The following is a 20,496-nucleotide window of genomic DNA, read 5'->3' on the forward strand; positions in this document are numbered from 1 at the left end:
TATATATCTCTATACATATGAAAAATCACTTTATCTTCAGGTCGTATTTGCCACGCCCCTAGTGGGCGTTAACAATAACACGACGCGGATCTACATTTCAATTCCATTTCAGCTCTCTAGCTCATCAACTAATATGATTTCTGGTATATCGGAAAAATAAATAAAGCCAATATTCAAACTTAAAAGTATTTAATCTTAACTTTAACCTAAAATGTTCACCAAATATAAAATTAAAGCTATCCATCTAGGAGCCAGATTTTTTTTATTTAATAACAGTAATATATCCACATTTTTTGTTTTAAGGCGGGATCGACGTGTGCCAAAAGTTAGCTTTACTAAATGCTCTCTCCTAATCGTTGGAGCTTGCTGTAGCTGGTTAGTGCTGTAACGCAGAAGTACTTGCGTTCTTAATTTTTTTTATTGTCAAACTATCGATAGTCGCAAAATTCTATCGAGGTACCGCCGTTTCAGAAAACCATCGATCGTATCATCGATTGCTTTGCATCCTTAGGTTCAGGGGATCTCGTAGTCGAGCAGTCTTAGTTATAGCTTTCTTAATTGTTATACCCTAAACCCTTTGAAAATGGGAAATCAAGGTATACTTTGCATCCCTAGGTTCAGGGGATCTCGTAGTCGAGCAGTCTTAGTTATAGCTTTCTTAATTGTTATACCCTAAACCCATTGAAAATGGGAAATCAAGGTATACTGGTTTTGTTAAAAGTATGTAACAGGCAGAAGGAGGCGTGACAGACCCAACAAAGTAGATTTATATCTACATATATATATATATCGATCTCAGAATATATGAGAGCTATAGACTTGATTGAAATTTGTATATGAGTATAATGATTTTCTGCAATGTCCGTTTTGCTGTCCGACTGTCCGTATGAAAGCAGTTTTTTCGGTGCTATTGAAGCTAGAGACTTGAAATTTAGAACGTGCAGGTTTTTCGTTTTTTCCCGACTTTCTATTAATGTTATTTATTGGACAATTAAAGTCAGGCAGACAGTTTGTTTTAAAAATTGTTGGTCGTTGAAAGAACTAGGCAGCTTCCTAAGTCAAACAAATTTGAAAAGTTATAGCATTTCCTCATAGTGTTTTAAATAATGTCTATCTGAGAATCTTCCGATCTGATATCTCGGGCATATTTAAATTCATAGTTATTATCAACTTCTACAAAATATGTTGGCAGTGTGCCGAGCCCCTTCACAAATGTCATTCCGCGGTAGTTGCATACTAGTCCAAATTTGCGTAGTACAATGGCCGTCTCTTCGGTCACTTGTATTTTTCCAGCGACTCCGGTAGAGTCCATTCGAGAGGCTACATTAACAGCATTACCCCAAATATCGTAGTGCACTTGGGAGGCGCCCACCACACCAGCCATCACCTCTCCACTTGCAATTCCAATGCTCATATCGGCGGTAAACACATCACGATCAATTGGAACGTTCTTATAATCATTGTTGCACACCCATAATGTTCGCATCAGGTCCAATGCAAAGGTAGCTATCACGAATACCAATTCATCCTTTTTATTGGAAAAACTATCACTTTGAAAGACTGACATCGAGCGTCGCGCGTGGACTGCAATTGAACAGAAATATATAGATATATGCATATAAATATAATAAAACCTTTATTGATTACTCACTCTCCTTGAAAACAGAGTCGGTCGTATTACGCTTTTCACTTTTCACGAGAGAGGATAACCGTATATCCAACCCACACGCTGCCATATATGTACTGCCCACAATTTTGATCTTTTCTACAACATTATCGTTTCTATAAAAGGATAACTACACCAGAAGAATAGACCTGAAAATTGATTATGGAAATTGAAGGTCTTACGAGTCGATCAAATTCGGAAATAATCTCGTTGAGAACACGTAAGTTAGACAAAGTTAACTCGAAGTTTTTTAAGGAGGCGAACATGACAGCCACACAGTCATAGACCTCATAGTAAAGCTCGTCTTTAGCAAGATAGGTCAGATATACGTTTACTGCATAACAAAAGAGAATTATTTCATCACAATTCCATTTATATATACATATATATAGAAAGCTTACCAACATGTGCCGGCAAGATGTTATGCAATAGAATTGTTATAGACTGATCTGCTAAGCGGGCATCTTCCTGTTTTTTCAGCAGTTCTACTCTCCATCTAAAAATAAATGGTAGTGTGGTTCAGGGCTTCGCATTTCGAATTTAGTACTCACTTATAATTCATTTTGTTATTAAACTCAGCTTGTCGTTCTTTACAATATACAGCCAGCAAAGTCGATACGATCATTAGGCAGTGGGCGGTTTCAGATTTAAAAAAGGGATTGGTTGTCAAGCTAATGTTAACTAAGTAATCAAATTGATAAAGCATAATGCTTAAATAGGTAACGCACACCACAAGACTGACTACAATTCTCATAATGAACGGAATTCGTGTAAATATGATGCCATTGGTAATAATAGAGCACACCATACAGGTGAGGGCCCACGGAGCGAAGCACATGGCGCTCTCGACCTCATATTGATAGAGTATGCTATCAATATGCTCTTTCTGGAACTCGTCCATGTCACAATCATTCTAAATAAAAAAAAAATATATATATAGTTATTAGTATTTATCCATGCCACATATGTATGTTATCACCCACCAGCATAACAGAAATAATAGCAAAGTACGCCACTATGACGAAAATATAGATAGATATACGTTTAATGAGACTACGCTGCAAATTATCCGCGATTTGAAATAGGGCACAGCTAAGCTCGGAAAATCTATGAGGGCGGTCGGCATACACCCAGAAGCAGATCATCTTGTACCAAGTTAAAATCAATAATACAGAAAAGGCAAATACCAAAAAGACATCTAAGTAATAAGACCCTTTAACCGATTGATGGTCATAAGTAAGTTGCAGGTATATGAGGCTCATAGCGCAACACCAGGCTTGCAGTACACTGTACTTCAACATGTAATCGGGTTGATGTAAATACTTACATTCCAACCGTGGATCGCGATAATGTAATAAGAAAAATCCAATTTCTGGACGAGAGGAGCTTGGCGACTCCTTCTGCTTCCTCAAATTAAAAAAATGTAAAATTTTAGTTAAGGGTTCATTAAGTCTGTTTGGGTATACAGAAAAAATAGTCAGTAACACAGCTATCCAAAATTCAGTCTCACCCTTTGGGACCTAGCGGCATTTTTTTCAATTCTTCATTTATCAATAATTCAGGAGTGCCTTCATTTGTATCCTTCGTTGTGAATGAATCAACAGATTCTGGAAAATCGAATTCAATGTTTTTCTTGTTTTCAATAGGATCTATGAGAAATGTGAATATGTTGAACTTTTGAAAATACGCATCTTTACGCGCGGCCTCGGTTCCAGGACGTGCCTCAAACCAATTTTTAATCAATTCAAAAGTTCTTTCGCTAACATGAACTTGGCCAGGCATTCCTGTTCCCTCCAATTTGTTCGCAATTAAGACATCTTGACCTTACAGTGCAAAAACATATCCATCGGACAGAGTACAACACGTGATCCACCTTAGATTCAACTTACCCCAAATGTCATATTGCAATTTTGCTGATCCAAGAACTCCAGCAAACAAACTTCCCGAGTGAACGCCAACACGTATGTTTATGTTAATTTTCACTACAGAACTAAAAGTGTAGCAAAATAGAAAGCTATAGGGTATATGGAATGAATTCATTTTAGCACCCACCGCACTTCCCGAATAATATCGATCATGCAGAGTCCCAGGTTGACGCAGCATCTGGCATGAGCGGGATCTGGCTTTATCAACCCCGCCACACAGTAGTAGCAGTCGCCTAAGAATTTGATTCGTTGCACAGCGTACCGAGAGGCAGCGTTATCAAATCTGGCATACAGCTCGTGCAGTAAAGTGACCAGCTCCTTAACAGATAAAGTTGTGGTCAAGTGGGTGTAGTTAACAATATCCGCATACAGAATACTGACATCGGGATGCATCTGTATGGCGATTACTCGATCTCTTCTATTATTAACAAGCATGCTGTGATGTTTCTGAGAGAGCTCAATCCGAGCTCGAATTTCATCTTGAATTGGCTGAGCTATTTGCGGCGGTAATATGCTATGCAAGAATACTCTCTCCCTTGCACGAGTGCTCCTTAGCGCATTAGCTTCCATTACATACTGATGTCGATCAATGAACGAGGCGCGGACAACAATCTCACGCATTACTCGAAACCCGGTACCGATCACATTTAAGCCAAAGTAATTGCATAAAACCACGACAGTGCTGCTATAACGTGTCATGTTACCTGCGAGGAATTGATTGTCATAATCTTGAAATATTACAAAGTAGCAAATGTATAGAATTGACACATAAACTGCCAGCGCCATCGGTGGAAAGATATAAGGAATTGGAAAAAATATATATATCATGAGTATAACGTATGAGTCATACATGGATGCCAAAACCCATTGGTTTATATGGTAGTGGTAATAATTAAGCGACAGATCTGTATAATAAATAACATAATATATAATGATAGAAGCATTAAAGTGAACACCTACCAACGAAAACAAGAAGCGCTGCGACAATGACCGAGGTAACGTACGTCATCCATCTAAGCTTCGACGGGCTTCTCACTTTGACGTTGACCCACATTACTACAATAACGACGAGAGCACACACCGAATAGCAGCCGACGTCTACGTATATTAAGTCTAGCTCCTGTATGGGCAGACAAATCAACTAGAGCCACACTATGAATATTTTAACAATTCATATTCACCGCGCATGTTGTTAACAAAAGAGTGCAATGAAGTACGGTGAAAAGAAAGTGCAACACTTGAAACACGATTATGTAGCTTATCGATAGGCGCAACTGGTGCTCTTTGTATTGTTCATCTATGCCCAGCTCTTTACATTTTTTCTGGAAAAAAACTTGGAATTAGTAAAGACTCATTGACTGATATGATATTGGTATCCAGCGCTCATTCGATGCTTATACAATACCCTTAGAAAACTGCAGTTCCATTTTGTTTCGTTCGTGTAAGTAAGTGCGTCTTTCATGTTCCAAAGCTGCCTACATATGTTAATAATGTGATGAAAAACTATATAATCAATGAGTTTAATTGTAAGCACTGACACATATCGAATTGTAGCCTTGGTTGCTAACTATGAAAAGGAAGTATTCTCTAACATCAGAGGTGGATCGCCTCCAGTACTAGGTAACCCGATTCTGTAATTGCAAGCTATATTTGGAAGAGGGTAATACAAATTTTGACTTCCTTATATGATATATTCTTACAACGTTTGTAAATGATTGTTATAATATCCGTTTCTAAATTGGGGCCTAGCAAGTGGACGTCCATCTTTTATATGCGCTTTTAGACCCTGAACCCATTGAAAATGGGAAATCTGGGTATAATAGTTTTGTGAAAAAGTGTGTAACGGGCAAAAGGAATCAGCGCAGACCCCATAAAGTATATATATTCCTGATCAGGACGACAAGTCCGTCTGTGCGTCCGTCGTTCTGGCCGTCTGTCTGCATGCTTGAACGCGTCAATCTCAGAAAATATTAAAGCTATCGAAAGCGTTGTAAGCAGCCGAAGTATGTATGCTTTATTTATTACTAATAATAATGATATTTAAAAGAAAATACAGATAATTCTCTTAGCGCAATGGAATACAATCTTTGTTAGGCCATGTTTAGCCAACACAAACAAACTGGATGGTTTCCCGACGCGAGAACATGCCACATATAGTTGTCGTGGGAAAAACATGGTGTTTCCCAATCTAAGCCACGTACAGACAACGTTTGGCTTTGTGACTTATTGATTGATTGAAAGCGTTTTCGCCTTGAAACTTATTTCGTCTATTCTATTTCGGCGCTATTGAAGCTAGAGACTTTAAATTTGGAACATATACTCGTGTATCTCCGATTTATAAAGTGTTAAAATTTTCCGGATCCGTGGGCGTGGCAAATCGAACCGAAAGACCTAAATTTTGATATATATACGCAGGATAACCTCCCAAGTCCAACAAGCTGTGATGGATTTATCTCCGCCAAACAGCAAAAGTTTATATATCCTACAGTATAAGAGCTAGAAGCTAAATTTGGATAGTTAAGTTACCAGTAACCTCTATCGATTCCCCTCATAATATTTTTACGCCTCTTTAGGGGCGTGGCATATCAAAAATACGCTGTAATTTTGTCATTTTTTGAGCGTGAGCATCCTAATGCAGCTAGGTTACCGTTATCTTGTTCTATAAGCTGACCAAAAATGAAGTGTCTAGGCCTAGTAGTAAAAACCGAACTTTTTACAGTATTAGAACTAAACTTAGCTACTAAGTTGCTTATGAGGTATGAATGAGTATTCTGCAGTTGATAACGCCCGACTGCAACGTTCTTGTTATACCCTAAACACATTGAAAATGGAAAATCAGGGTTTAATGGTTTTGTGTAATAGTATGTATAGCAGAAGGTACAAAAGCTACAGAGCTGAAATTTTGTGTGCATACTCGTGTATACCATACGCAGTACGAGCACTTTTAGACCTGGAGACTTCAGAGTTTCTGTGAATACAAACATGTTGTAATTTACAGATTTTTGATACCACGCCCCCTTCGCCATCAATATGTAAAAAACGCATGTCAAATACTAGAGACTTGTGCTTTGGAATGTACATATATTTGAGCATTATGACTACGTTCTGAAAGTTTCATTAAGATCGTACGTCTAGAAATTAAATTATTCAACAAATAGATTCTCATAATATTACCCACACTGCAGCGCAGCCCAAGCGCAGTCGCTGCTTACTGCGCAGTTAGCAGAGCGCGGGCTTATGCTTGCGTCTGGATGCATACGTATGTATGTGTGCATTAAAGAAGTGCAAAACGATTAAAATATCAGCATGGAAGGTTCAGGGTATCTCCTAGTCGAGCAGTCTCGACTAGAGCTATATTACTTGTTAAGATATATTTTGCTATTTGGGGCTGAGACAAATCTAACAAATCAAAAACTATGAAAATTGGTCCAGCAGATCTCGAGTTATAAGTGTTGTAACAAATCCGATTTTAATCTATATATATAGAGATAGAATATTTTGAGCGACCTAAGAAATTAGTTTCAGGTTGCACCTTCTACATCATGTACTCCTTGATTATGTTGCCTTTTCCCTTAGCCATAAATTGTACTATTAAAAAGAGTTAAATAGGTTAAATAAAAAAAATTTAAATATATATATATATATATATATATATATATATATATATATATATATATATATGTATATATATAAAAATACAAATAATAATAAAAATATAAAAATATTATCAGATGTATGTAGTTTTTAAACATGAAATGCAAACTATCGTATGGGAAAGAGCTAAGATGGGACTACCAATTTCTAAGGGTATCGTTTAATCAGGAAGCACTGATTTACGATGATCTATTAATATGTCCGAACTAACTCTACCTTATTTAGAAAAAATGTAAGGAGGTGGGTATAGAAGACGAGTTCAATCATCACCAGATGCGTCTTCGGGCCAACAACGTATACGTGTTTCAGGCGTTGCATGTATTTCTCACACTTCTTCATTGCGGTCTGTTGACAGCAACATGCATGGTGAGCTGATGAATAAGAATTTGATTAAATTCTAACGGTATTTACAAAGATTTTGTTCGTTCACAGCATCTTGAATTAGTATACCTTGATATGACCTGCTATATGGTATCTACTGTTATCGTTATTGTAGCTATGTGGGTCAATGTAAATGTGAAGCTTGGGCTGAAACATAAATGGTTAAAATACGTTACATCTACGACTGCCGCGCTGAGTATTGTGCTTATGGGTAGGTAAGCCTTATGCAATAGCTTAATCTAAATTTGCACATAATCATATCGTGTGAATGAGTATTCCGCAGTAGGTGCCGCCTGACTGCAATGTTCTTACTTGTTTTTTTTTTTCTCTCCGTGAGATTTGATAGTAGTCATATCGCCGCATTCCCGCGAAATGATCGTATGTCGAAAATTGTAACTTTACAGTAGAAGCATTTTTGTGATTTGGTTATTGCATGTTAGTATACAAACGCTTACATTAAAATTTATTTTTTCCGAAACTAGAGCGAAGTACTAGAGAGAACTAGAGAGAAGTTTTCCACCCGTTCTGCATTGTTATCTCGATTTCGCAAATAATCAACATACGATCATTTCGCGGGAATGCAGCGATATGACTACGATCAAATCTCATGGAGAGAAAAAAAGTTTTAAATCTAGAATGGTGAAATTTTGCACGTGAGCAAATGGTTTGATTCTTCAAAGATGGGTAGATGGATAAATTATATATCTACGCCTACTAGAAGCGTGGCAAATCGGACCTGAAGATATAGTGATTTTTCAATCATATTATATATATTTTTGAGGCACTATTGATGCTAGAGACCTGAAATTTGATGTATATACGCAGGATAACGATTAGCTACGCCCCTAGTGGGCGGACCGGGAAAATTTTAACACTTTATAAATCGGAGATATATATATGTATATGTGCTCCAAATTTCAAATCTCTAGCTTCAATAGCGCCAAAATGAACTGCGTTCATACGGACAGACGGACGGACAGCAAGACGGACATTGCATTGAATGAGTCTAAAAATTATGAAAACTTATTCTTTGTAATTTGTTAAAATTTATATATCTAAATATTTAATCTATATACATATTCAACAAGTATGATATCCCCTGAACCCTTAAAGCAACTGATATTTCAATAATGATTCGCACACATACGCACACACACACACACACGGTGACTGCGCTTGGGCTGCGCTGCAGTGTTGGCAATGTTATGAGAATTTATTTGTTGAATAATTTACTTTCTAGACATACAATATTAATGAAACTTTCAGAACGTAATCATATTGTTTAAATGTGTGTATATTCCGAAGTCTCTAGCATTAGAAATACGCCTTTTACAAATTTTAGGGTTAGCGGGTGGATATGGGAGTGAGGGTAAATTTGATCGAAAATCGAAATTTTATAAAATGCATCTTAATATACATTTTGAATTTGGAGACTCTAGCTTTAAAGATGGTGTAGATATAATTTAATAACTGAGTTTCTATAAGTTTTTATCGATAAAAATATCGGAAGGAGTTATCGTGATTACCACGATATACGGACATTCTAAAAAAAATTCAAGTCTCTAGCTCTTATATCTTTTAAGATCGACGCGTTCAAATATACGTACAGATGGACAGACAGGCAGACGGACAGGGCCAAAGGTATAATAATATATACATATACATATATTTAATATATATACATATTTGTATATACATTCATGCTAATAATATTCTTACAGATATTGGAACTAATTTTTACCATGCACAAGAGGATGATTGGGCTTTGGGAACATATTTTGATACCTACGTAATAATAATGATATATATGTTTTTCCCTATTCTGGATATTCCCCCAGCAATGGGTCTTGCAGCTATTATTTCCGCAATATATATTATTTATTATGCAATATTTTTAGCCAGTTTAGGTTTAGGTGAACATTCACGATTTGGCGAGATTATCGAAGTTCTATTCTATTATATTTCCCTAAATATGATGTGCACATATTTTTTGATAATGCGCGAGATTGTAGTCCGCGCCTCGTTCATTGATCGACATCAGTATGTAATGGAAGACATTGCGCTAAAGAGCGCTCGTGCGACGGAAAAAATATTCCTCCATACCATATTACCGCGTCAAATAGCTCAACCAATTCAAGATGAAATTCGAAATCGCATTAAGATCTCTCAGAAGCATCACGATCTGCCCTTTAATAATCGAAGAGATCGGGTAATCGCCATACAGATGCATCCCGATGTCAGTATTCTGTATGCGGATATTGTTAACTACACCCACTTGACCACAATTTTGTCCGTTAAGGAGCTGGTCACTTTACTGCACGAGCTGTATGCCAGATTTGATAACGCTGCCTCTCGGTACGCTGTGCAACGAATCAAATTCTTAGGCGACTGCTACTACTGTGTGGCGGGGTTGATAAAGCCAGATCCCGCTCATGCCAGATGCTGCGTCAACCTGGGACTCTGCATGATCGATATTATTCGGGAAGTGCGGTGGGTGCTAAAATGAATTCATTCCATATACCCTATAGCTTTCTATTTTGCTACACTTTTAGTTCTGTAGTGAAAATTAACATAAACATACGTGTTGGCGTTCACTCGGGAAGTTTGTTTGCTGGAGTTCTTGGATCAGCTAAACTGCAATATGATATTTGGGGTAACTTTAATTTAAAATAGATCACTTGTCGTACTTTGTTCAATGGATATGTTTTCCACTGTAAGGTCAAGATGTGTTAATTGCGAACAAATTAGAAGCAACTGGAATGCCTGGTCAAGTTCATATCAGTGAGAGAACTCTCCAAATGATCCAAAATATGTATGAAGTATATCCTGGCTCTGAGGCCGCACGTAAAGATGCGTACCTTCAAAGGCACAATATTATCACATACCTCATAATCAGTATAAATGATAAAGGAAAAAGCGCTGAACTGGATAGTGAATCCAATGATTCCTTCAATGTCATTCAGAATCAGGAATCAAGTTCTGGTCTAGTGTTAAGCGAAGAATTGAAAAAAATGCCCCTTGGTCCCAATGGGTAAGCTTTTTAAGACTTATAATAAATAAATATTATTTTACATATTTAAACAGATTTTCACTGCTTGTCGGTAAACTCTTTAATTTAAAGTACCATCAAGAATTGCCTAGTATATCCCGTGTAGAAATCGGAACCTTTTTCTTAAATTTTCGAAATCCTGCACTGGAATATAATTATTTACATCAGCCTGACTACATGTTCAAATATAGTGTACTTCTGGCTTGGTGTTGCGCTATGAGTCTCATATACCTGCATCTGGTTATTGACGATAAACAAAATTCCAGCGGCTTTTATTTCGACATGCTGACGTTCACTACATTATCATTGATACTACTGTTGGCTTGGTATAAGAAGATCTGCTATTGGCGATATTCTATGCACTACCACAACTACTCCTCTCTTAGCTGCGCCCTATTTTATATGGCAGACAATTTACAGTGTAGTCTCTTCAAGAGGATCACTGTCTATACTTACTTTATGATAACGTATATTATAATCATATCTATCATACTGGTGGGTAGCTATCGATTTTGGCTGGGTCCCGGTTGAATACTATAAATTTGTTTTTCTTGTAGGATGACTGTGATAAGGCAGAATTTCAGATAGCGTGCATTGAAAGTATACTGTATAAATATGACCAAGACTTCAAATGCTTCCCTCCGTGGCCACTGAGCTGTTCAGTGGTCCTTATCATATTCATGGCCATTATATTTACTCGTATACCATTCACCATGAAAATAATAGTGAGCCTATTCGTAAGCGTCATCTACTCAAGCATCTTCCTTTATCAATTCGATGACATAATTAACGATGGCGTGACAACCAATCCTTATTTTCCTGCCGAATACGCGCACTTAATAATGATTATAATTACCGTATGCACTTTGTATTTCCAGGAGCGACAGGCTGAGTTTAATAACAAAATCAATTACAAGTGAGTAAAAATTCGAAACGCAAACCGCTGAAGCACAAGAGTTTTTTTAGATGGAGGGAAGAACTGTTGAAAAAACAAGAAGATGCTCGCATAGCCGATCAGTCTATAACTATTCTATTACATAACATCTTGCCGGCCCATGTTGGTAGGAAGAGTTGTTTACTATATATGAAATTATTATAGTTATGAGCATCTCTCTATTGGTTTATGCAGTGAACGTCTATCTGACCTCGGTGGCCAAGTGTGAGCTTTACTATGAGGACTATGAAATGGTGGCCGTCATGTTCGCTTCGCTTCAAAATTTTGATTTGACATTGCCCAACCTGCATATCCTCAACGAAATTATTGTCCAATTTGATCAAATCGTATGAGCTATTTATAGAGTACCCGTTGAATACTTTAAGACCTTCCCCTTCCTACTGCAGTTGTTTTTTTATAGAGATGAAAATGTAGTAGAAAAGATAAAGATTGTGGGCTGTACTTACATGGCAGCCTGTGGACTGGATCTACGCTTTTCCTCGCTAATAAGTGACGAAGCTCGAAGGGGCGACTCTGTTTTTCAGGAAAGTGAGTATCTACATTCGTAGGCATATTCAAAAGAGAAATATGCATTTTATTCTGCAGTCCACCGCGCACGTGCCTCGGCAGCGTCTATCCAAATGGGAAATTATACACTGACCGAGAAAAGGGAGGAAGTGGTATTAGTGTTAACCACCTTTGCATTGGACCTAATGAGAACGCTGTGGGTGTGTAAGAATAATTATATGAACCTTCCAATCGATCGTACTGTATTTAACGCCGACATAAGCATTGGTATTTCCTGTGGAGAGGTGATGGCCGGGGTAGTGGGTGCCTCGCAGGTGCATTACGATATCTGGGGTAATGCTGTCAACATGGCCTCGCGAATGGACTCTACCGGAGTCGCTGGAGAAATACAAGTGACCGAGGAGACGGCCGTTATTCTATCCAAATATGGGATAGAATGTAATTACCGCGGCATGACATTTGTTAAGGGGCTCGGCATGCTGCCAACGTATTTTGTAGCCATCACTAGTTTCTTCGAATTCGTATATCTCAGGGAGAAAAATCTGATGTCGATTACATCAAATCCTCACTCTAGCGAAACCTCTACGTTATCGTCTCAAAAGCTATGAAGCTGCTCTACCGTGTTAAACTAGGGAATTTCCCACAGTCGTGTTAAGTTTGCTAAGAAGCCTATATATATATATATATATATATATATATATATATATATATATATATATATATATATATATATATATATATATATATATATATATATGAATATTTATATAAATGAATATATATATAAATGAATATTTATATAAATAGGCTTCTTAATTAACTTAATTAATAGCAGCACTTTCGGAATTTTATAAATCAAAATCTGCCGTTGGAGCCACCATGGTTTTAAATCTTTAGATTGTGTATGAACAATGTAGGTATTTAAAATCTTGATGGCTACGGCGTTATACAAATATAAATAAATATATTTTTTTAAATTAAAAAAAAAAATTGTCTTGAAAACAAGTTATGAGATTGATTAAAGCGATTTCAGAGTATTTCAGATACAGATATGTAGATACGAAATTTCCCAATATCTCAACTAATTTTTGACTAACCAGATAGGGTCTAGAGATGTATAAGTTTGGGGCTTACGCTTAAAAACTCAAGCCATTTTTACATATAATTTAAATGAACAGCTTCCACCTCTAAACCTTTTTATATGAAGAATCGGTTCTTCTTGTCCGTTCGCTTGCTTAAAAAAAAAATAAAATTTTTCTGAGATATATGTACAGGTACAGTTGACACAAAAGGCTTACATTCTTCTTTAATGTAGAAAATCCATCACAAGAACTAGAAAATCCAAGACCAGAAGTGTCATAGGAATTTCGGACACTTTTTGCAAACCACTTAACTCCAATATTGTAAACATAAACTCTTGTCACAGCCCAGCTGCATAATATAAACATACTTCAGCATATATCCCATATCCCAACTGCAAGGCACTCAGTATAAATATACCTGATTGTATACAAGAATTGTAGAAGAGAACTCACAGAGTATATTCCAGATTGTCTCCAATAACGGTATCTAAGATCCCTTAGCATTGAGTAAGAGCTCAGTTGTATTTTACCAATAAAGGACATGTATTGACTTGAATTAAAAGAAATACATATTTCGCACGCATAAACATACATGGGTTGCCGTGTGAGCTTACTATGGGAACTTAATTGTTTAATAACTTTTCTTGTGGATGTACTTTCTTCATGAATCATATATATATACTTGGCCCTCGCTTATTTTGTACTGAATCCATGTTTCGCTTAACACGATTTCGCTTAACACGAGGATTTCTAGCCCCCGTGTTTAGCGAGGGCCAAGTGTATACTTTGTGGGGTCTGCCATGCCTCCTTCTGCCTGTTACATACATTATACTCTGATTTCCCACCTTTGTAGACTTGTGCTTCGGAATTTACATACATTTAAACATTATGATTACCTTCTGAAATTTTCATTAAAATTGTACGCCTAGAAATTAAATTATTCAACAAATAAATTCGCAGTCTCGACTAGAGCTTTCTTACTAGTTATACCCTTTACCCATTAAAAATGGGAAATCACGGCATAATGGTTTTGTAAAAGAGTATGTAACGGGCAGAAGGAATCATCGCAGACCCCATACTCGTGTATACCATACGCAGTACAAAGTTATCTTATTTTTCCGATAAATCATCCGATAACTTTTTTATCGAGAATAATCGTAAAATTTATTTTGTTTTTACTGCCTCATTTGAACACTTTTAGACCTGGAGACTTTAGAATTACTGTGTACATATGATAAATACAAACATTTCGTAATTTATAGATTTTGGATACCAAGCCCCCTTCGCCAAAAATTTGTAAAAAACGTATTTCGAGTACTAGAGAGTTGTACACACATTTAAACGTTATGATTATGTCCTGCAAGTTTCAATTAGATTGATTGTCCGTCTACAATATTTATATTTTAGTTCTATGCAAGTGAACCAAACAAGAATTTTATTTTATTTTTTTTTTTTGTTAAATATTATTAGAAAACATGGATTTAATAAATGCCGTTTTTAATTTATTTATAGCTGTGTTCAGCTCTTAGAAGTTTGATATTTCAAGTGAGCCAATACTTTTTTGGCCCACTGTATGTATGTATGTACAACAAAAAGCATTCAGTAACCATAAAATTAAATGAATATCGTATAAATTATACTTTTTATTGTTTATATTTTATTTTCTTCCTATGCTTAATAGTTCTTATTGCTTATATTATTTTGTAATTAAATATTAAAATTTCAATGATAGCGCGAGAAAGCCGCAGGAACTGTAACGTAGTGCAGATGCAGAAACGCAAAAATGAGTAACGTAAACGCACAATCACAACGTAACGCAAACAAAGACCAAAGACGCAGCAATGAGCCCATAAAGCAGATGAGTAATGTTTTCCAACACTGCAGTGTGTTGTTTTTCGTAAATTTTACAGTGGATTTAAATAGCATTTAGTAAAGCGTTTACAAGCTCTTTAGCTAACAAGAGATCTCAAAAATATATTCAAATATTTGCAATTCCATCGGCCATCAGGAGACCATCAAAAATCGTATCATATAAATCTTAAAAACAAGTCTTCCTCAACGACTATAACAAAATTTTAAGACATCCAAGCAAAGGTAAATGTAAAAAAAAAATTTCAGCTGCTGTCATGCTTGGCAACAATGTGGCATTTTGGTAAATCCGTTTCGGTTACGTGTGCTGTGACCGCGCTCTGCTGCTGTACCTGGTTAGTGCCAAATTTTGGGCTGTGACGGCTCATGCTGTTGCTGCCGTCTTCAAACCTGTCCCAACTGCATCGTGCTTGCGGCCTTTCCACCCCTAACCCGTGTCCATCGCCCTAGCGGTGAAAACTGAAAACTACTTGCAGCCAGCAGCAGCATCAGCAGGATTTCGCCTTGTTTGTTTCAACCAGTCAGCGGCCACAACGCCACTCTTTGTTACGTTTCGCGCTCCGTTTACATCTGTATGTATGTATATGCATGCGTCTGTTTGCAGGCTTTGATGTTATGGTTTTAAAATGCCTATGTAGCATGTACATGTATCTATCCACTTTGTGACTTGGTCAATTTGTTTCTTGTATTTACAGTGTGAAATTCATGCGGTGCACATCGAAGAGTTCACGTCCTTGTCTACGGCCATAGCTAGAGTCACCGCGCAGACCGTTTCCTGCTATCAAAAAATACAAGATACATAAAATGGAATCTGCTCTGGACGTTCTTTCTCGAGCGGCCACCATGGTGCAAAACAATTCGAGCGGTGAGTGCCCGACTGACATTTGGTCGACTGTTCTTAATTTAGTGTTAACAAATATCTATCCCATTAACCAATTCCGCATAAACAGTAACAGCCAGGCTTACTTTTTGATGATGTTACTTTTATGGACCTGACACTGCCTGACACCGGTTTTTGTTATTTATATTTCTGGGTCTGTCTGCGTGCCTCCTCATATATTATGGGTTTCACCTCTGCACTCACGTCCTATGACCTCGAAAGTATTTTAACAATTTTAGCAATGTCTTGCCTGACACTTATGTGTATATGTACAGAAACATGCAGATGTACATAGATATTTAGTGGTCTCCAACTTGTTAATCGCCATCGCTGTTTCTCCTTACAGAATGAATCATTGCCTAAATTCGCACCTGAAGTGAATATGTTGCAACTTAAGCTGCGTATACAAATATACATACCCGCACACATATGCACATATGTATAAGGGAATGCACACGCACATATATTGCGTATTACGACCAAACTGAAAATAAAACATTCCAATAATATGAGTTTGTGGCGCATTCCGATTCCGATTTTCATAAATGTGTCAAATGCCGCATTTTTGAAAACGACGTCGATGTCAACGACGCCGAGGCAAACTCTCTGGGCCCCGCGTGCGGGCGTTATCAAGAGTTGACGACCAGACGAGCACGAATTGGACGCTTTATGTATGCTGCTATATGTACATATATTTATACACATGAACGTATACGAATATTGCTATATATGCATGCGCAAGTATTGCAAATTTTTGTATCGGCGGCATAAACAGTTTGCATATGTTTGTACGTATTTGCAATTCAAACTTGTATTATCCGCACCTCCATCCAATCAAATGCGTGACATACCAAAGAAATACGAATGCCAACGAATTAGTTATGTGTAGTAGATACATAAACACAGGCATTCGCATATGGATCAAACAATTGCAGATTGCTTACTCCCATCCACTTCGTTATTATACCCTGAGCCCATTGAATATGGGAAACCAGGGTATAATGGTTTTGGTAAAAGTATGAAGCAGGCAGAAGGAGGCGTGGCAGACCATACAAAGTATATATATTCTTGATCAGGGCGACGAGCTGAGTCGATTTGGCCCTGTCCGTCTGTCTGTCCGTCCGTATGTGTGAACGCGTCGATCTCAGAAGATATAAGAGCTAGAGACTTGAAATTTTTTCCTAGGTCCGTGTCACGCGTCACGCGCATATCAAGTTTATCACTAACAATCGATAACTACTCCCGATATTTTATTATCGATTAAAAGCCTTATCGAAAGCTAGGTATTTAATTATAGCGCCTACACCTTTAGAGCTAGAGCTTCCAAAGTTTATATGTAGGTTCATGTGTATTTTATATAATTTCGGTTTTTGTTAAAATTTACCCCCACCCCTAAATTCGACCCCTCACCCTTACCTTTGTAAAAGGCGTATTTCAAGTAGTAGAAACTTCTGCTTTGAACATTATGAGTATGTTCTGAAAGTTTCATTAAGATTGGAAGTCTAGAAAATAAATTATTCAACAAATAAATTCGTTTAATATTGAACACACTGCAGCGCAGCCCAAACGCAGTCGCAGCTTACTGCGCAGTTAGCAAAGCGCGTTCTAATACGTGCGTGTGTATGTATGTGTGCCTAAAAAAGGTGCAGAGTGATTGGAGGGTTCAGGGTATCTCCTAGTCGAGCAGTCTCGACTAGAGTCTTCTTACTTGTTTATAATTAGGATTGTTAGTTTGTTGTTTGTGGAGGCCTCCGACGTGATGAAGTGCCTCGGCGGATTTTTATACCCTGAACCCATTGAAAATGGTAAATCAGGGTATAATGGTTTTGTTAAAAGTATGTAACAGGCAGAAGGAGGCGTGGCAGACCCCACAAAGTATATATATTCTTGATCAGGGCGACAAGCTGAGTCGATTTGGCCCTGTCCGTCTGTCTGTCCGTCCGTCCGTCCGTCCGTCCGTATGTATGAACGCGTCGATTTCAGAAGATATAAGAGCTAGAGACTTCAACATTTTTTTAAAATGTCCGTATATATCACGCACATATCGAGTTTATCACTAAAAAACGATAACTCATTTCGATACTTTTTTATCGATAAAAAACCTTATCGAAGATCACTTAAAAAATTATATCTCCTACATCTTTCAAGCTAGAGTCTCCAAATTTAAAATGTATATAAAGATGTATTTTATACTATTTCGGTTTTTGTTAAAATTTACCCCCCACACCTAAATCCACCCCTTCACCATCATCTTTGTAAAAGTCGTATATCAAATACTAGAGACTTGTGCTTCGGTTTACAATTACATTTTAACATTATGATTACGTTCTGAAAGTTTCATTACGATCGTACGTCTAGAAATTAAATTATTCAACAAATAAATTCTCATTATATTGCCAACACTGCAGCGCAACCCAAGCGCCATCGCCTGTATATGTGAGTGTGTGTATATGCGTGTGTTTGTTTGTATGCGTGTGTGTGCGTGCGTTTGTTTGTATGCGTGTGTGTGTGTGTGTGTGTGTGTGTGTGTGTGTGTGCGTGTGTGTTTGCTAATTATTATTGAAATATCATTTACTTGTAGGGTTCAGAGGATCTCGTAGTCGAGCAGTCTCGACTAGAGCTTTCTTTCTTGTTAAAATTGATTTCTTATGTTTTTATCAACATAGCCATATATATTTGACAAATTCCTGCCCAAGGCACTCATGCACATATACTCGCACACGTTCAGGCAGTAAACAACGTACGGGATTCACTTATAAAATATGCGCGTATATATTTATGCATTAGTATATATGTGGAAGTCAGTCTGCAATAATAATTCCGAAATAAAAATGTAAACTTTTCAAAGCAATTGGGTAATGTGCCTAGCCTCGTCACATGTCAGCAATCGTGTTGCCCGTGGTATATGGTATATATGTATATGTTCATAAACAAAAGCGGGCCCTTTGGCTTGTGGCGACGTCTGGCTCTGGCTCTGGCTATGGCTTTGACTTGTGGCCGGGGCTGTGTCGTCACACAGTTTGATTGATCAGCCAAATTGGAAATACAAAATGTCGTTAACCTGGCTATGATTAATGAATTTGTCATAATCGAAATAAGTATATGAGTAATAAATCACACGTGACCGACTGCCTGCCCTATAGTAGTATATAGTAGCAAAGAAAAGCGGGTCGATTATGCTTATGGCCAAGTTGATAATTAAGCCAGCGGCAGTTGTGCCTGAGACTTCTGAATAAAGCCCTAGATAGCCGCTGTCAGCTGATGTCTCTGATGTGTGTGCACTAGGTAAACAAATAGTTGCCACAACAATCGTACAGCTCTCAAGCAAGCAAAAAAATAAATAATGAAATAAGAAAATATTGAAGCAGTTCGCTCGCGAGGCTAGCGCTCACCAGGCGCAGCTGGGTACGTCAGGTCATCAAGTAATTTACATGGCCTTTCAATTTCCCAGTGCCAGTTGGCAAACACTCTCTTCCTTTTACTAGCAAGCAGCACGCAAGCTAGCCGCGATTCTCGGCCACAAGAAACTGGTCTCTAATCCGTGCACAGCTCCCAGCCTGCCAGATGACCGTCTGCCTTTCTGCCTTTCTTTTTGCTCTCGATGCTGTTGCTATTTATCTTTTAGCACTGGGCCACAAATTTAGTCTTGGCTTGCTAACGGCTATTACGAATATTATTTAGTCAGTTTGCCTGGAAGTCGATGTTCGCAGTTCGACGTTATTTGCTTTATTGATACATATATCACAATTCTTGGCTTTTTCTCACGATAGTTTTAATGCCGGATAACATTTTCGAATGACAACTATGTATATTTATGCTTTGTTTTTTATACCCTGAACCCATTGAAAATGGGAAATCAGGGTATAATGGTTTTGTTAAAAGTATGTAACAGGCAGAAGGAGGCGTGGCAGACCCCCACAAAGTGTATATATTCTTGATCAGGGCGACGAGCTGAGTCGATTTGGCCCTGTCCGTCTGTCTGTCCGTCCGTCCGTATGTATGAACGCGTCGATCTCAGAAGATATAAGAGCTAGAGACTTGAAATTTTTTCCTAGGTCCGTATCACGCGTCACGCGCATATCAAGTGTATCACTAACAATCGATAACTACTCCCGATATTTTATTATCGATTAAAAGCCTTATCGAAAGCTAGTTATTTAATTATAGCGCCTACACCTTTAGAGCTTCCAAATTTTATATGTAGATTCATGTGTATTTTATATAATTTCGGTTTTTGTTAAAATTTACCCCCACCCCTAAATTCGACCCCTCACCCTTACCTTTGTAAAAGGCGTATTTCAAGTAGTAGAAACTTGGAATGTACATTCATTTGAACATTTTGAGTATGTTCTGAAAGTTTCATTAAGATTGGACGTCTAGAAAATAAATTATTCAACAAATAAATTCGTTTAATATTGAACACACTGCAGCGCAGCCCAAGCGCAGTCGCTGCTTACTGCACAGTTAGCAGAGCGCGTTCTAATACGTGCGTGTGTATGTATGTGTGCCTAAAAAAAATGCAGAGTGA

The 20,496-nt window shown here is 37.5% G+C and overlaps 2 protein-coding genes across 7 annotated transcripts; one reads left to right on the top strand and one right to left on the bottom strand.

The window, feature by feature from the left end:
- Window positions 1-1,015: 1,015 nt before the first annotated feature.
- On the bottom strand, window positions 1,016-5,118 carry LOC108652235 (adenylyl cyclase X E). 3 transcript variants are annotated; one of them, XM_089260443.1, is made up of 12 exons: window positions 4,997-5,118; window positions 4,773-4,913; window positions 4,552-4,711; window positions 3,719-4,496; window positions 3,556-3,656; window positions 3,177-3,483; window positions 2,650-3,118; window positions 2,218-2,579; window positions 2,068-2,162; window positions 1,849-2,000; window positions 1,652-1,796; window positions 1,016-1,584 (listed from the first exon to the last, which is right to left on the bottom strand). In XM_089260443.1, exons 1-12 carry the CDS (start codon window positions 5,051-5,053, stop codon window positions 1,100-1,102), a joined length of 3,252 nt encoding a protein of 1,083 aa, XP_089116569.1. In that variant the 5' UTR covers window positions 5,054-5,118; the 3' UTR covers window positions 1,016-1,099. The 3 variants fall into 3 exon arrangements, with proteins under 3 accessions (XP_089116569.1, XP_089116568.1, XP_089116570.1); XM_089260442.1 differs by having other exon boundaries at window positions 3,177-3,489; XM_089260444.1 differs by lacking the exon at window positions 1,016-1,584 and having other exon boundaries at window positions 1,652-1,782; window positions 3,177-3,489.
- A 2,127-nt stretch (window positions 5,119-7,245) lies between these two features.
- LOC108650334 (adenylyl cyclase X E) lies at window positions 7,246-12,777 on the top strand. Of its 4 annotated transcripts, XM_089259566.1 has the most exons (12): window positions 7,336-7,398; window positions 7,471-7,611; window positions 7,678-7,837; window positions 9,348-10,116; window positions 10,179-10,279; window positions 10,345-10,657; window positions 10,711-11,170; window positions 11,233-11,591; window positions 11,642-11,736; window positions 11,805-11,956; window positions 12,017-12,158; window positions 12,216-12,777. In XM_089259566.1, the coding sequence occupies exons 1-12, from the start codon at window positions 7,342-7,344 to the stop codon at window positions 12,743-12,745; spliced, it is 3,279 nt and encodes a 1,092-aa protein (XP_089115692.1). In that variant the 5' UTR covers window positions 7,336-7,341; the 3' UTR covers window positions 12,746-12,777. The 4 variants fall into 4 exon arrangements, with proteins under 4 accessions (XP_089115693.1, XP_089115694.1, XP_089115692.1 ...); XM_089259567.1 differs by lacking the exons at window positions 12,017-12,158; window positions 12,216-12,777 and having other exon boundaries at window positions 7,246-7,398; window positions 11,805-12,010; XM_089259565.1 differs by lacking the exons at window positions 7,336-7,398; window positions 7,678-7,837 and having other exon boundaries at window positions 7,538-7,611; window positions 12,216-12,774.
- Window positions 12,778-20,496: the final 7,719 nt, after the last annotated feature.

The sequence above is a fragment of the Drosophila navojoa genome, chromosome 4 (genome assembly GCF_054131105.1).
Source record: "Drosophila navojoa isolate 15081-1374.11 chromosome 4, UAZ_NAV_1.0, whole genome shotgun sequence".
NCBI classification, from domain to species: Eukaryota; Metazoa; Arthropoda; class Insecta; order Diptera; family Drosophilidae; genus Drosophila; species Drosophila navojoa.

What these genes read in the sequence shown, in the direction of transcription:
- LOC108652235 (XM_089260442.1), bottom strand. Translation starts at nt 5,053, where the DNA reads ATGAAAGACGCACTTACTTACACGAACGAAACAAAATGGAACTGCAGT. An exon ending in AGCGCTTCTTGTTTTCGTTG is followed by an intron (nt 4,497 to 4,551) that starts GTAGGTGTTCAC and finishes TTTATTATACAG; the next exon opens with ATCTGTCGCTTAATTATTAC. An exon ending in CTATTATTTCTGTTATGCTG is followed by an intron (nt 2,580 to 2,649) that starts GTGGGTGATAAC and finishes TTTTTTATTTAG; the next exon opens with AATGATTGTGACATGGACGA.
- LOC108650334 (XM_089259566.1), top strand. Translation starts at nt 7,342, where the DNA reads ATGAAATGCAAACTATCGTATGGGAAAGAGCTAAGATGGGACTACCAA. An exon ending in GATATTATTCGGGAAGTGCG is followed by an intron (nt 10,117 to 10,178) that starts GTGGGTGCTAAA and finishes CTACACTTTTAG; the next exon opens with TTCTGTAGTGAAAATTAACA. An exon ending in ACTGCAATATGATATTTGGG is followed by an intron (nt 10,280 to 10,344) that starts GTAACTTTAATT and finishes TTCCACTGTAAG; the next exon opens with GTCAAGATGTGTTAATTGCG.